The sequence below is a fragment of the Bombus huntii genome, unplaced genomic scaffold (genome assembly GCF_024542735.1).
Source record: "Bombus huntii isolate Logan2020A unplaced genomic scaffold, iyBomHunt1.1 ctg00000072.1, whole genome shotgun sequence".
In the NCBI taxonomy this organism is placed as follows: Eukaryota; Metazoa; Arthropoda; class Insecta; order Hymenoptera; family Apidae; genus Bombus; species Bombus huntii.
The window spans coordinates 554861-570479 of NW_026099330.1; the positions used below are offsets into that span (position 1 = coordinate 554861).

General features: G+C 35.7%; 1 protein-coding gene across 7 annotated transcripts in view; it reads left to right on the forward strand.

Annotated features, from left to right (window-relative positions):
- LOC126876350 (venom serine protease Bi-VSP-like) overlaps window positions 1–15347 on the forward strand; it is a 29549-nt gene extending 14202 nt beyond the window's left edge. For 2 of the 7 annotated variants that reach the window (XM_050639197.1, XM_050639201.1), the window contains exons 2-6: window positions 12252–12449; window positions 12620–12715; window positions 12787–12941; window positions 13270–13324; window positions 14022–14079. In XM_050639197.1, coding sequence (XP_050495154.1) covers window positions 12252–12449; window positions 12620–12715; window positions 12787–12941; window positions 13270–13324; window positions 14022–14050 — 533 coding nt within the window. In that variant the 3' untranslated portion in view covers window positions 14051–14079. The other 5 variants (XM_050639198.1, XM_050639200.1, XM_050639199.1 and 2 more) reach the window with 4 other exon arrangements.
- Window positions 15348–15619: the final 272 nt, after the last annotated feature.

Consider the following 15619-nt stretch of genomic DNA (forward strand, 5'->3'; position numbering starts at 1 on the left):
TGACAGCGAGTATAATAACTGTCAGCAAAGGAAGAGGTCGGTAAAATGATTGTGGTTGATTTCAGTGTATCGGTAAATAAGCTTTGACAGACGTTGCTGGGGGACTCGGTGTCGGTGAAACCGCGTCGATGAAATGATTGTCAGTAATTTAAAGATAACCCAATTTATTGATCTGTCTCCCCTTCATGGCGTTGTACGTCTCTCTATAAAACATATTCTACCTCGGAGGGCTGAAAAATTTAACTTGGTCTCACTGGACTGGACTGTAAGTAAGAAAATTGAAATGCAAAATCCACGTGTGAGCGCAACGGTTTAGATGGAAAGTTCGATAGGACAATTATGTATATTAGCCTGAAAGAAAGCTCGTGGCTTCGCACGCAACACGTAATTTCCCTCTCTGAAATAATCCTATTACAACGATACGATTTAAAATTTTCCTTAACAGACCTCGCAATGTAATTCTTCATCTACAATTTTTTATTCGGCCTGAAACAAGAGACTTTCGAAGCCTTATAGAGTCTCGCGAATCTAAAAGTCAGGTTTCAACGTATTTTCGCGTCTTATTCTATAATACTGAAGACATTAAAGGTGTTAACGATTATTGTCTCACTATGTACGTACATCAAACGAGTACTTACGTAAGAGACGAATGGAAATGGAAACAGCCGAGAATAATTGAAGATAATTTGAATACGTTCCAGGCTATAATACAATTTCTCGTGAACCGTAATTGATTCGCAGAAGGGAATTGCTGCTTCTCACGACTAGCAAAGTGTTTCGCAAAAAAAGAAAAAAAAGAAAAATGGTATCGGAAGGATAGAAAAAAAGCGGTGGCCTACATCAAGCAATCTTCATGCCGATAATGCATTTATTATTCAGTTCGTTCATTTTCTATCGCGTAACAGACACTGGGATAACTGACAGAACGAGCGTATAAATCTTGCATCTCTCAACCTGACTTCTCCCAATTCGCATACTTCCATCCTTCGTATAAGTGACAATGAATCAGAAGAGTTTCATAGCAATATTGAACAACATACAGTCAACTACAACACCATTAGATACATCCACCATACAGTCAACTACAACACCATTAGATAACAGCAATACAATAGATTATAATTTTCTACGTGTCATTGATTCATCATCATCATTTTCCATTTTTTTAGCATATGTAAAAACGTATCTGACGTAATCTTACCTCGCTCTTTGAGTAAAAAAATCCATTCAAATGAAACAAAGGGAAAAGAAATAAGAAAACAAACACTCACATATGAATCTTCATTACATAACTGTATGTACTCCTCGAGGTATAATTACTCAGACACGTTACAGCGTACCTTCTTCGTTCCCTGATGGCTGATGTTGATCGTTGACGTTTATAATGAAAGAATTTCGTCAACGGCGCCATCTGGATCCTTGTTGAAAAATTAAAATAGCCGCAACAGCACCATTAAGCTCATCACCCAGAGTAGCTTTTGTTGCTGAGTCGTGGAGGAATTATTATCATCAACGACATAAACTTTACCAGTTCCGGTAATGTTCTTCATGTGGTCCAGGCATTCGAACTCGCAACATCGCTCTCCAACACGGAATTTCTTGCATGTCTGTAGTAAAAAGAAATCGATCAATTGTACAGATCAATCGTCACTCGACTGCTCGAGAATTCAGATCATCCAGAGAATAGAATAGAGACGTGGAAAAATGTAGTGCGATCATCGCAGTGGGAGGAAATAGGGGGATAGGGACCAAATGAATGAACGAGATGTTAAGGACAACTGACGATAAGTTCTTCTTTTGTCGGGAATTGCATGTTTGTGAATGGTTTGTGGGTGGTTAGGTGGAGAGAATTGAAGAGTTTGGAGGTGACTGGAAGAGTGTTTTGGGCAAGGTAGATTGCAGAATGGTTGCGGTAGCATTGTGTTAATTATGGGTTTGTACATGTAATCTTTGTATGTATCACTACATACAACCTAACGTATATTTTTAATAATACATCAGAGTTTTAGTTATTTCATAGCTATGAATTTTATACTCTATAATCTTGACGTTTTATTTCACAGAAGCGTTTGAATATCCATAAAAATTAAATGAACCAATGTATTCATTATCTTATAGAGAAGATATATTATTTTTAATTATGTTCCAATTATTTATCATGATCCTGATTTCCTTATTCTGAAAATTTGAAAGGAAGTTTTGTAGTTTGATACTTTCAGCGACAAAGGGTCAATATTGCTTTAGTATATTTCGTCACATATACATGTATATCTATATGTCGGAGATGAAAGGACACCGGAACCTTTGGATAGCCCCGCAACATTGCAATCTAAAGTCTACTATAACTGTAACTAAACTATTGTAGTTATTCAATCCGATTGTAATTGTTCGAGATTAGTGACGGTGAGCTTTGGCTCGAGGTGACAGTCTGTCGCCCAACGTAGCCGCGGTCAAGGGATGAACGCTTTGCCTAACAAAGGTATGGAGTAATTCTATAGTTCTCCTTAAAAGAAATATTCGTGGCGACACGCGACAGTAAACATTCCCACGGTTTCTGTCCCGTGGCTCGCCACACGCAGACCCTATTCTTCGAGTAAGATGATTGCCAGATGTCGATGCGTCTCCGCAGTACATGTTCGGCTAGCCCGAGGGCCCGTTATAAATCTTAAGGTTTAGTTAACTAAAGTCCTTCAAACAGACAAACAGTCTTTGTCCCAACTACGGGAAGATAGGGGAGACATATTTTTCAACGAGCGGCGTCTCCCACTAGCAACTTTCCCTCGAGGGCGGCTACCATCTTTTTCTAACCACCGATATGGAGATTGACCAATTAGCAGCAACGTCAATTTCCCTTACTTCCTAAACGAAGGCTTTCCTCGACGAATCCGATGATCTCGTGTCCTTAGACACACCCCATTATAGTTTTCCTCTGTGGCATCATCGGGACGGGACGGGCATTCTTTTACGCGCTCCCGTCGACCAAAGAGTAACGTCTTTACGCTCAGCAATTATTTTTACGAATCAGACTTAGATTCAGCGAGAACGCCCATCTGTCATCCCGTTGGCCGCGGATTCGTTATCGAACCGGAGACCATTGTCACTAGTGTCGCGGACGTCTCACCGCCGTGGTAGATTGTCAAACCTGTGTTATTCATACCTGTGTCAATAAATCGTATCTTCGTTACACCGCAACGATGGCTACCTTCAATGAAGACTCCTCAAACACCGACAACCCTATCCCCAATGTCATTCCGACATATATATCCACCGAAAATGCGCTCTTGTAGACAAACGCTCGATTCGCGTCATAGCTTTTAAAGCTTGTCGCATCTCAATCCGTTGGAAAAAGTTTTTCCTGTAGCATATTTTATTTTTACGAACCAACAAGGTCTTTGTTTATTTCCTTCTGCTTTTGCTCCAATTTCCCCATTGTTTTTTCAAGGATAGTATTTCAGAGCCACTAGTCAAGTTTATTGTAACAATAAACGTACGTTTCGGAAACATTTTGTGCTGTGAAACAGAATACACTAAAGTTTGAAGGTCACATCGATTTTCGAAAGTTTATAAATGGAGGTGTATGACAGTATCACCAGCTGTTGCTGTCCAAGTAACTCCAACATCGAAATACTACAACGATTCCAATCGAAAACGCTAAGAGCCTTAATAGACGCACCTTGGTATGTTACCAACGAAACCATCCATCGCGACCTCAAGATACCTACAGTCAAAGAGGAAATAGCAAAATATAGCGACAGATATAGCAAAAGAGTCAACAAACACCGAAACCCCCTAATCACTGGACTACTCGATACGACGGACCAGATTCGATTTCTTTTTACTACAGACATGCAAAAAATTTCGTCTTGGAAAGCGATGTTGCGAGTTCGAATGCCTGGATCACATGAAGAACATTACCGGAACTGGTAAAGTTTATGTCGTTGATGATAATAATTCCTCCACGACTCAGCAACAAAAGCTACTCTGGGTGATGAGCTTAATGGTGCTGTTGCGGCTAGTTTAATTTTTCAACAGGGATCCAGATGGCGCCGTTGACGAAATTCTTTCACTATAAACGTCAACGATCAACATCAGCCATCAGGGAACGAAGAAGGTACGCTGTAACGTGTCTGAGTAATTATACCTCGAGGAGTACATACAGTTATGTAATGAAGATTCGTATGTGAGTGTTTGTTTTCTTATTTCTTTTCCCTTTGTTTCATTTGAATGGATTTTTGTACTCAAAGAGCGAGGTAAGATTACGTCAGATACGTTTTTACATATGCTAAAAAAATGGAAAATGATGATGATGAATCAATGACACGTAGAAAATAATAATCTATTGTATTGCTGTTATCTAATGGTGTTGTAGTTGACTGTATGGTGGATGTATCTAATGGTGCTGTAGTTGACTGTATGTTGTTCAATATTGCTATGAAGCTCTTCTGATTTATTGTCACTTATACGAAGGATGGAAGTATACGAAATTGATAAAATTATTAATAATATTTACGAAGAGAAAGTAAACTGTTGGATATATGACAAAATAATTCTATTTTAAATAAGAGACTGGTCAGCGTGGTTATTTAGTTTACAAAATCAAACGAATTTAATGAATGTAATGGTAAGGAAGTAACTATAAGTGGCTGTTAAACTATTTTTATGCTTGAAAAGTAATTCGCAAAGTAATGTAAAGCAGTACTACTGAGTTGTACATAACCTCTTTCAGAATTTGTTCTTAACCTCTTGCTTCATAGCTTCCTTAATTATACTCTTCAAACTTATTGACTACTTCGATGTTGTTACGAACAGACGCACCTTGGTATGTTACCAACGAAACCATCCATCGCGACCTCAAGATACCTACAGTCAAAGAGGAAATAGCAAAATATAGCGACAGATATAGCAAAAGAGTCAAGAAACACCGAAACCCCCTAATCACTGGACTACTCGATACGACGGACCAGATTCGCAGGCTGAAGAGGCACTACCCGCTAGACCTAAACGTTAGATTCATTTAATTATCCAAATTAAGCTAATGCACTTACTTATAATACTTATAAATTATACCTATCTATAATAAGTATTAACTTATTGTAAATAAACAGCCATGTCACTGCGCCACGCCAGAAAAATTACTGAAAATTCTCAACGCGAGAATTGATTGTAATTCCAACAAATAAATAAAAAAAAAAAAAGCTGTTGCTGTCCCCAAGCGCCAAAATACGTTCTGACTACTATTTTATGTATCTCACAGAAGTATGTCTTCATTCATCATCTCCCATGCCATCCACCAACGTGTTCTTAACATGTTATCTCCTAGTAAAATATTGATATTGAGTCAGATATCCAACTGAATAATCTTTTCGGTGTCTACTATAAGACATTTAAAACCAAGGCTCGTACACACGTGTGCTTATACGTCAGATGTAATACTTAACACGAAACCTGCTTATATTAATATTAAATTTATGCATAGTAGGATGTTCGACCTTTGTAAAAATGAAATTATAATACATACAGTTTCACCGTGGAAAAGTGAATCTTTCTAGCATGTCCACGCAAATGCAGCGGAGGGGAGGACTGTGCATGCACCAAACAACTTTACGTTCGTAATTTTTCACACAAATGTACAACTGTAGGGAAATAATTATCTCTGATTTTTCGGATGTTAGGAATCGACAATATCGCATAACGGAATGCTGTGTTCTACGTATTCTATTTTTGTTACGAAAGTGGTACAAACGAAGTCCACGTAAGAATAGTACAACAAAATCGGTTGAGGTTAGGTTATCGTGCAGATATCGCGGCCTTTGCATTGGAAATCACGCAACTGCCAGTCTCGTCGTTCCTTGTAAACGAAAGAAAGGTATTGTAATCGGTCGGAATTAACATAAAACTCGTCGCATGCGACCATATGGCCTGAATGTTGAATAAACGAGAGTAGAGCGCGAGCTATGTGATTCTAACCGTTTAGGCGGAAACTAATGATTGTAACCAGAGCCGAGATATATGCCAATATTACTTTGCTCGACAAAGCGTATAAGATGAGGAGAGAATCGCGATAAGGTAGAACAAGAGACAGATATTCTCTACGTAAAGCAAGTCTGTCAACTAGATTGAAATCCTATAGCTATAACTACAGTGAATCCATATTCTGGCGAATTGTCTTTTCACAAATGAAGCTTCTGAAGAACGGAATTGATACAATAACTACTGTTCATTCATAACTACTGTTGTAAGAATCTATATATTTGTCTATCTATATCTATATATATCGATCTATATATATTTGTCAGAATGTCATTTTATCAAAAAACCCATCCTCTGTAATCATAGTTTAACGAAGCATAATTAATAGAAGAGGTAGAGCGTTAAGTGGAGATGATTTAATCACAGTTAAGTAGATAAATCTCTATATTAGTCTCTTTAATTAAAATGTCCTACGTTTTATTTGCGTCATTTTTTTTCTTCATCCAATTTAAAATGTTTAAATAACAATAGCCTATACAATATAATTTTATGTAAAAAAATTGATTATACCATGTTTATTACAGATATTTAACATTTTTGTGTACATACAAAATTTAGATTATACCTCGCTTGAGAACAAAAATTCTATTTGTTTTCCTAACATGTACTAATAATTATTGATCAAACTAGAAAAAGCTGGAGGAGATTACTTAGGAAGATTACTTAGCATCTTATATTCCTGGCAAGAGAAAATGAAAAATTCGTTTCTTCTCTTTGCTTCCCTGTTCCTTCTTTCCTCCTTTTTCCCTTTTTACATCGCGTTGTTTTACATCGCAATTTACATTTATTTGTAAAGTTTGAATCTTCTCGATATTGAAGATGTTGAAGCTGCAAGTATGTATTTCATTTTAATCCATTCGAGACCGAGATTTAATTGTAAGACGATACCTAGGTGTCGGTACGATCTGAATGTTTAGTTAGAATGATTCTGTGTTTTACTCTCTCCAGGGTATCCTTTTCATACTTTGATTTTAAATCGATGACAATCTTAAATAGTATGCCTCATATTTTTAAAATATAAAATTATATACTATGTTATTCTATAATGTATTATGTACAGTCATATATATATATATATATAATAATTCTATATTGAAAAAAATATGAAATTAACATGATATATACATTACTACATAAGTTATATATAAAATATGTATACTATACCCTTGCCTACTGACTGATATGAATTTCTTTCGGTCTCGAATGCGTTAAAAGAGAGCGCAAAGAAGGCGAAATTACTTATTGTAATTAGTAAAACGACCTGAGAGGCAGACAGATACAAGAAAGAAGGAATATTATATTAGCGGCATTATCATGTTTTTGCTCTCTTTAAGTCTTTCATCGAGACAGACAATCTACAGGTATTAATCGACCAATTTCTCCAAGCTGATAACTTCGAATTGATGTTTATATATAAGAAGTGTTATGTGTTAATCTGTCTAAATGTTTAAAAGGTGTTATAAATTAAATGTTGTTAAACGATACGTAATTGCCTTTTGATCGTAAATTTTACTATCAAGGGGTCTTTTATGTATGCGTAATCATTGTGAATTATAACAATTTATGTGATCGATATTAAAGGTGTTTAAAAGCATGTAGTTTTTTTCTATATTACTATTCTCCTATATTATTATCCTATATTATTATAGCATTCCTATATTATTATAATATCCAATTACATGTTGATACACAAGATATACAGATTATTATTTATAACGTTTTGGTTTTCTTAATTGAGTCATTCATTTAGTACAAATGATAAGAAATTAGTAATAATTCACAAAAAAAGGATATCGTAGTAGAAATATTATAAAAAAACATTTTCTGTTTTAGTGTAGAGTTACTCCTTCTTACAGACAGTGTCGTACAAATCTGTACGTCTCTGAGAAAATGTAGGTATCTGAGCCCTTACTTCCTCAACAACTTTTAGATCTGATAGAAAAAAGAAACATACGAAGTAATAAGTAATGCTTATTAATAAATTCAACAAATACAGAGGAAGATGGCTAAATCGATAAATTAACGAGACTAAAAATTAATTACATCATGGATCTCTCGCTTTTAATTTTAAGCTGTAAATTACCGATATCGGTGACTGCCATATTCTCTTGAGTTTCCAAATCGTAAAGAATCTTTCCCCAGGGATTGGTCAACTGTGTATGTCCCCATGCGACGTAACTTGCTTAAGGAACACGAGCCGGTGATATGCAGGCAACGTATAATTGATTATCATTCGCTCTGAAACGCTGAAGTAATGACCAGTGCAGTGGTCCAGTGGTCATATTGAATGCCGCTGGATATATCAGCATTTGGCAACCTAACCCAGAGAAGCAGGAAATATGAAGCCACCGAATACCAATTAACTTCGTAGTTGCACGGTTCACATTCCATCATTTCTGAATATGCGAGGACAGTCCTCTTATTGTGCTTTTAATTCTTTTATTTGTTTCATTTTCAGCAAATATACTGGTTTTTTAAATTAAGCTTCTTTTTATACAGAGTTACAGATTATATTAATTTTATATAGAATATATTTAAGAAAGATATTTAATTTTTTGCTAGTTAAGTATTGATCGATTAAGTTACTGTACCTTTGTTCCGATAAATGCGTGCCATTTCCTCGAATCTAATATCATAGCAAATGCCAATACCTATTTTGCAGCCCTTCACATCGAACGTCGTTAGGGAGTTACCAGGACTGAGTGAATCACTCTCTCGAAAAGTAATCTTATTAGGAATGTCGATGTCGAATAGATGTACCTAATAACATAAAAATGTGGTCGCTAATTCTATTGCTGCAACTTTTGTAATTTAATATCAAAGTTACCAACTCCTAAACTTTAATTATTTTTTATTTAATAACTGACAGCGTTTTTATCACTTTCTTTTATTAAAAAATCTTATCATTTAATAATGTTTAAAAAGGAGAAAAAATAAGTATAATAATATTTTAAGTATGTGAAAAATTTATACAACAACAAACACATTACAACAAAAATGGGCGTTTCCCGTATCATAACGTATTTTATAAACCGTAAATTATAGAATTGGTTATAGTATACGTATGTACATATGTATATTCCTAAATTATTCCTAGATAGAGTCACTTTCTTCACCCCAATATTTTCAAATTCAAAGCCATAAAGGAATATATTACTTACCTTTCGGTGTTTTGCTATCAAAGTTCCATCGGGACCCCAAATAGTACAGGTATTGTACAATTTAGCGCCCTCTATTTCAGGCATCGTACCACCAACTACATAGATGTTGTTTTCTTTAGCTGCGTTCGATGAAGCAACGCTCGTTTCACCATCAGGAATACTCTCGGCGTATTTTGGAAAGTACTCTGCATTGCAATATTTCAATTAATGAAGAATAACTGTCTTTTGTTCCAACCATAAATTAAATTGAAATGTTTGTCAGTTTTTTATTTTTTAAATTATTAAAATAACTAAGTTTTATATTTCGACTTAATTAAATATGCAATTACTTAGCTAATAGTATATATAATAAATTGTTTCTACAGGTTCAAAATGAAAAATGAATATTTAGAAATATTTAATTACGACAATGCTATTTGTGTTAGCATCAGTGGCTTGTTACTCAACGACTTTGCTAGTACTTTTTGAAACATAAAGTTAGTTTTCAATTAACACTTATACTAGAGGCGGAATTATAAATGCAAAATAATTGATAATACTAATTTATAAGTACCTAATTATTAGTATCTTAAAAAATATATTTATACAAAAATCACGATAATCATGAAAATGGGGAAATCCTATATTCTCGAATCAATTCACAATTTATTTTGTATATTAATTAGATTCCGCGCTCATCAGTACGTACTCACTGGCGACATCGAGAAAATGTATCGGCAATTCCTCGTACGACCAGAGGATCGGAAATATCAAAGGATATTATGGCGCAGCGCGAGTGGAGAAACAGAAACATATGAGCTTAACACCGTAATACTCTTATCATAGAAATAGAAGCAGTCCTCAATTCCCGCCCGCTAACTCCTATCTCCACCGATCCAAATGATCTCCTAGCCCTCACTCCCGGACATTTCCTCATTGGCGATTCATTAATGTGCTTACGTGATCGAGATTTCAGAGACATTCCATCGAACCGACTCTCCAAATGGCAGCATATCCAACAGCTTAAACAACATTTTTGGAACCGCTGGCATAAGGAGTATTTGAACGAGCTAACCAACCGCAATAAATGGAGCAAGGGTGGACACAGCATCCAAAAGGGCACAATCGTCATCCTCAGAGAGGACAACGTTCCCTCCATGCATTGGCCTCTGGGCCGAGTTATCAAGGTTCAACCAGGCGCCGATGGTGTCATCCGGACAGCTACAGTTCAGACGGCAAAGAGCATTTTGGATCGGGGCGTCAAAAGGCTTGTCCCACTGCCAATTCAACCCGATCTCGAGAAACCCGAACAACTAGCCACCGAGACGAAATAAGATGGGAACTTCAACCACACCTCGCTAGTTTGATCGGTACCCTCTCAACGGGGGGAGAATGTTACGCCATGCGGCTTACAATAGGTCATATTCTTAACTATCGATCGCGGCACTATAATGTCGCAGACGGATCGTCGCGTCTGCCCGGCAAACAAACATGGTTCATTAAGCAGGGCGACTTCCAGAAACGTCGACTCGTGGCCCGTATTTTACCTCGCAGTAAAAGAATGTGGCGTGATCCGAACGTAGTGGGGGTCGCCTTCCAGAAAAAACGAAAAAAATCGAAAGGCGTTCAGAACTTTTCGAGAAGTCGAACCGTCAACACATGTGGTATGTCGCGCATTACTTATCAACCAAAACGCAGTTACATTTTTTTTGTTCCATTTATATCTTTCTAGTTAATAAGTTGTTGAAATAAACATTAATTTATTTGTGTTAATTCTGTGGAATTTCATTGAACTACCCTTATTATCATAATCGAAATAAGGGGATCGATCAGTTCGTGGCGTCGATTATTTAATCGTAATGGGAACTTACAACTCTCGTTGACGTGCTATCTCGCGATCGCGTCTCTCCGCGAACGGTCGAAACAAAATGATTCACTAAAAACTGTCCTGAATTCCTAAGAATTTATTTACCGAAAAACTGACAAAGTGTTTATTTAAAAAATGAGGTTGAAGGTAGTCCTTTTCTTTCATTTCATTCATTTTCATTTTCTTTCTTAAGTATGGCTAACACAATATCTAATCAATTAAAATTTTATATTTTCACGTGAAAAGTTTCTTTAGATAATTATTATCAACATGATGACTCACTCTTACGGATTAATACGTGTCTGTAGGGCAATCCGGTGGACTTGATCGGCTTTTTACTTCGAAAGTTGAGTAATCGGTGTCGCTTTCTTACGCATCTTTGAACTGTATAAATGTTTTAAAATTGTTTGATCCAGAATGTACCACACCGGACAATCAAGAAGGCAGGTGCCTTGACTACAGAAAATGTAAACCTCTGCAAGAAATATGGCAGATACAGTACCGTACAGCCACCGATTTTTATAGACGATCAGTGTGCAGATACCAGGGCAATGTTACGATCGTTTGCTGTCCGAACGATCCAAACAAAGAGAAGAGAGAAATTTTAATAAAAACTGTGTATAAGTATAAGGCTTTGCGACCACCATACTGTGGTTTTAGCAACGTCTCTCATACCAGGGTGGTCGATGGTAAACCAGCTGAACTTGGTACGTTTTATGTCTTTCTTTCCGATTAATAATAAGCCATTTACTGCAAAGAATGAACTTTAAAGGCATTAAACAGCACATCAATGTACATTTCAATTAGACTAAATAATAATGCTATGATTTTATCGGTAGTAACTTTACTTATTAACTTGAATTATTTCTTTCTTTTACTTCATGTTAGGAAGAGTATCTTTTTGCTTGAAATAAAAAATTGATATAGGAGTAATAATATGGATAGAGATCAAAAACTGTTAGGGCAGAAATTACACGTTTGAACTTTATAGTTCAGTATAGTTCAAATAGAAATTATATAGAATTATTTAATAATTTGTATTCCACTGGAATAAAAATTTAATTTCTGTCTTTATCAAATCTCTATTTCAGAGTATTTGTACGTATGTACTTATCGTCTGCTGTATGATCGAATATCGAATAGGTAATAATCGTTGTTACCCGTTATGTGAGAAAAAATTATGTATATTCACAACTATGACTATTGCATTTTAGGCGCTTGGCCATGGATCGCTGCATTAGGTTTTCGTAATCCCCGAAACCCAGACAAACCACTATGGAAGTGCGGAGGTTCCCTGATATCGGCTAGGCATGTTTTGACCGCAGCACATTGTGCACATATGGATGGAATAGAAAACATACACAATCATAATATTGTCATTCTTAGATTGGTGGAGGAGGTGCCATTTTCGAGTAAGTCCTCAAATATATATATATATATATATGCTATTGAGTATTACTGAAGTATCATATCCTGAAATTTCTTACTGTACACATATATTGTGTCATAAAGCGTGTATAATTCTTTCTCATACTTTTGGTCATTCGTTTCCTGCATTTTCATTTATTTTTTTATTTTTCAGGGTACGTATATCCCATTTGTACGAAAGAGCCCCTACGAAAGAGCAACTTCGTCGGCTATAACCCCCTTGTTGCTGGATGGGGAGCATTAAGATATAGTAAGTGATATCAATTTTATAATAAAATTAAATAGTTCCAGTCTTAAATATCTTTCTTATTTTCTTCGTAGGACGACCACGACGTAATGCATTAATGGAAGTACAAATGCCAGTGATTAAGAACGCCGAATGCAAAATAGCTTATTCCAAATTTCCTAATGCACCTGATATCACTGATGGTATAATATGCGCCGAACATGCTCAGGGTGGAGAGGATTCTTGTACGGTAATTAAGTTACAGAGTTACTACAAACTATACGGTATCTGAAGACACGTCGATTCGAATTAACATCAAATCGACGTCTTAAACATTAAAAATAATAGATAAACACAATTTAATAGTTTTGCCCACTTCTCACACCTCGTTATGGTATTTAATCTAATTTCCTTCTAATCTTAGTTTTGCTCAAAATACATATAACATGTACGTTATAAATTGGAGTATTTCAATACACAAATCAATAGAAGATTATTACTGTATATAAGTATAATTTCAATACAATTCGATCGATATATTTCAGTATCTTTGATTAAAAATTTAACGATCCTTTCAGGCTGACCGCGGCGGACCACTGCTGATACAACATGAATTAACCTCGTATTTAATAGGTATTGTGTCTTATGCTTATAAGTGCGGCACAGCTGGGTATCCCAGCGTTTACACTAGGGTCACATCGTACCTTGACTTCATTCTCCAAGCGATGCAATAATATGATATTACTGTTCCATAAATATCATTGTGTAAAAAACGTAAAGTTGGATTTTCTTATTGTGGAGATAAGAAACAGCTCAAATTTACATTGTTTTGTACGTTACAAATTATAGGCTTAAAATGTACGAAATGTAACTTTGAAACGACACTAATTTTTTACGCACGATAAACCTCCACGACTTAGGTATGTAAAGATGATAAACGTATATTAATTCTATAAATTTGGTAATAATAAACCAACTTTCTGAGAAGTTCTGTAAATTTCGTTTCTGTTGTATCAAGAGAATAATGGAATATTCCACTTAGATCGTATACTTCTTGTACGTACGTACAAAATTTTCCGGCTAATCTAAAACACTTCATAAGATAGAGAGCTTCTGGAAATTCGGACACAGAGAGTGCATAAAATACAAGATAAGTCTCGTGTCTTTCAAAATTATTTTTTATTCGCTAAAAACGTCCTGTGTACTCATGCAATCACATGCAACCTCGAAACTTCACTTATTTTTTATCACTTTCCAATTCAATACACAGTTTCAGCATTTTTGACTATATGTAAGAGAAATTTCCATTCAGCCAAAGGTGTACTTACAGATTATAGATTCCTATACGACTCTCAGTAAAAATTTATCCGCACTCCAGATAGTTAAAACTTCTGTCGACCGTATTGATCCATCTGCACTCTTCGTATGACGTCAATATCTGCTCAGTGCTGCTGCGCAGGTTTCTTTGTGTTACGTCAATTCGTTTGTGACCGTTGCGCGAGTAATGGCGCTTTGCAATGGTGATTTGCAGGAAAACAGTGCAGGATGCTGTGATTCGTTTCTTGTGGTCGGAGGTTATGTTTGATGCCTATATTTATCAAAGATTTAATGCACATTATGGAGAAAGTGTTTTGTCACGAAGTGTGTTTGAATGGGCACAAAAGTTCAAAGAAGATCGCACGAGTGTTATGAAAAAACAGCTGGACGCCCGTCCACATCCACGATGACAACATTGAACGTGCTCATGAACTTATGCTCTATGGAATAGACGAGTGACACTGGATAATGTGGCAAATCATTTGCAAATCAGCCACGGCTCTGCTTATGCAATAGTGCACGACAGATTTGGATTTTAAAAAGTTTGTGCGAGATGGATGCCGAAAAAGCTGATGAAAAGGTGAAGACGACGATGCATTCGTGGTTCGCAGCTCAGCCCAAAACATTTTTTAATGAGAAAATACAAAGGTCCTTCGGCAAATGGACAAAGTGTATACAGAAATCGAGTGATTATGTCAAAAAATGATGTATGTCTTTTTTGACAATTGCTTAAAATAAATTCTACACCGACAGAGCGGGTAACTTTTTACTCACCCTCGTAAGACACTTAAATTTCCAATCTATTATGATGAATAAAAGAGCTTATACTATTAAATCTAATTGTATTTTGTTGCATGAGAGTACACGTGTATGTGATGTACATTACCTTTATATCCCCTTGAACGCTTCAATATTGCGCATATATACTATATTTTGTACAGCTTCTATAAAATTTCGTATGTTTGTTTAGGCTGTTAATCTAGAGGCTGGAGTACAAAGAAGTGGCACAATGATGTGGGCTGATGACATTTATAATTATCAAGGAATCACCCCTACATTCGCTCAGGTATATATCGTTGACTATAACGTATTTAACATATATGATTGTTAGAATATTAATAATTAATTTTTAATTCTATCAGAATTTTAATGAAACTGTCCCTTGGGAAGGAAGAACTGATACCTTGATATCACGGTTTGTACATCCTATATATACGACAAATTTTAGAACATTATATAACGAAGAACCAGATCGTCGTGGCCATGTGATGTGAATAAAAGGACTTGAATTTGATGATATTTTTATAATGTTAGATAACATAACTAAGTATCTTCACAGTAAGATAGGATGACATGGTTTACATGATCTTAATGTTGTTCACTCGAGTGATGATATTATAAGGAAAAGCGTAATATCACAGGTAGGATGATTCATAATTTAGAACTACTAACTCATGTATGTATTAAAAATTAAAGAAATATATTAAATTTTATAGGATATTTATGTTTAGTAACCAGTAATTCAGAGATTGGTATTCATGGTTACTATAACGAGGCTGTAGAAACGCACCCTTTCTTCTTTGCAAATGGTCCTGTATTTATGTCTAAGCC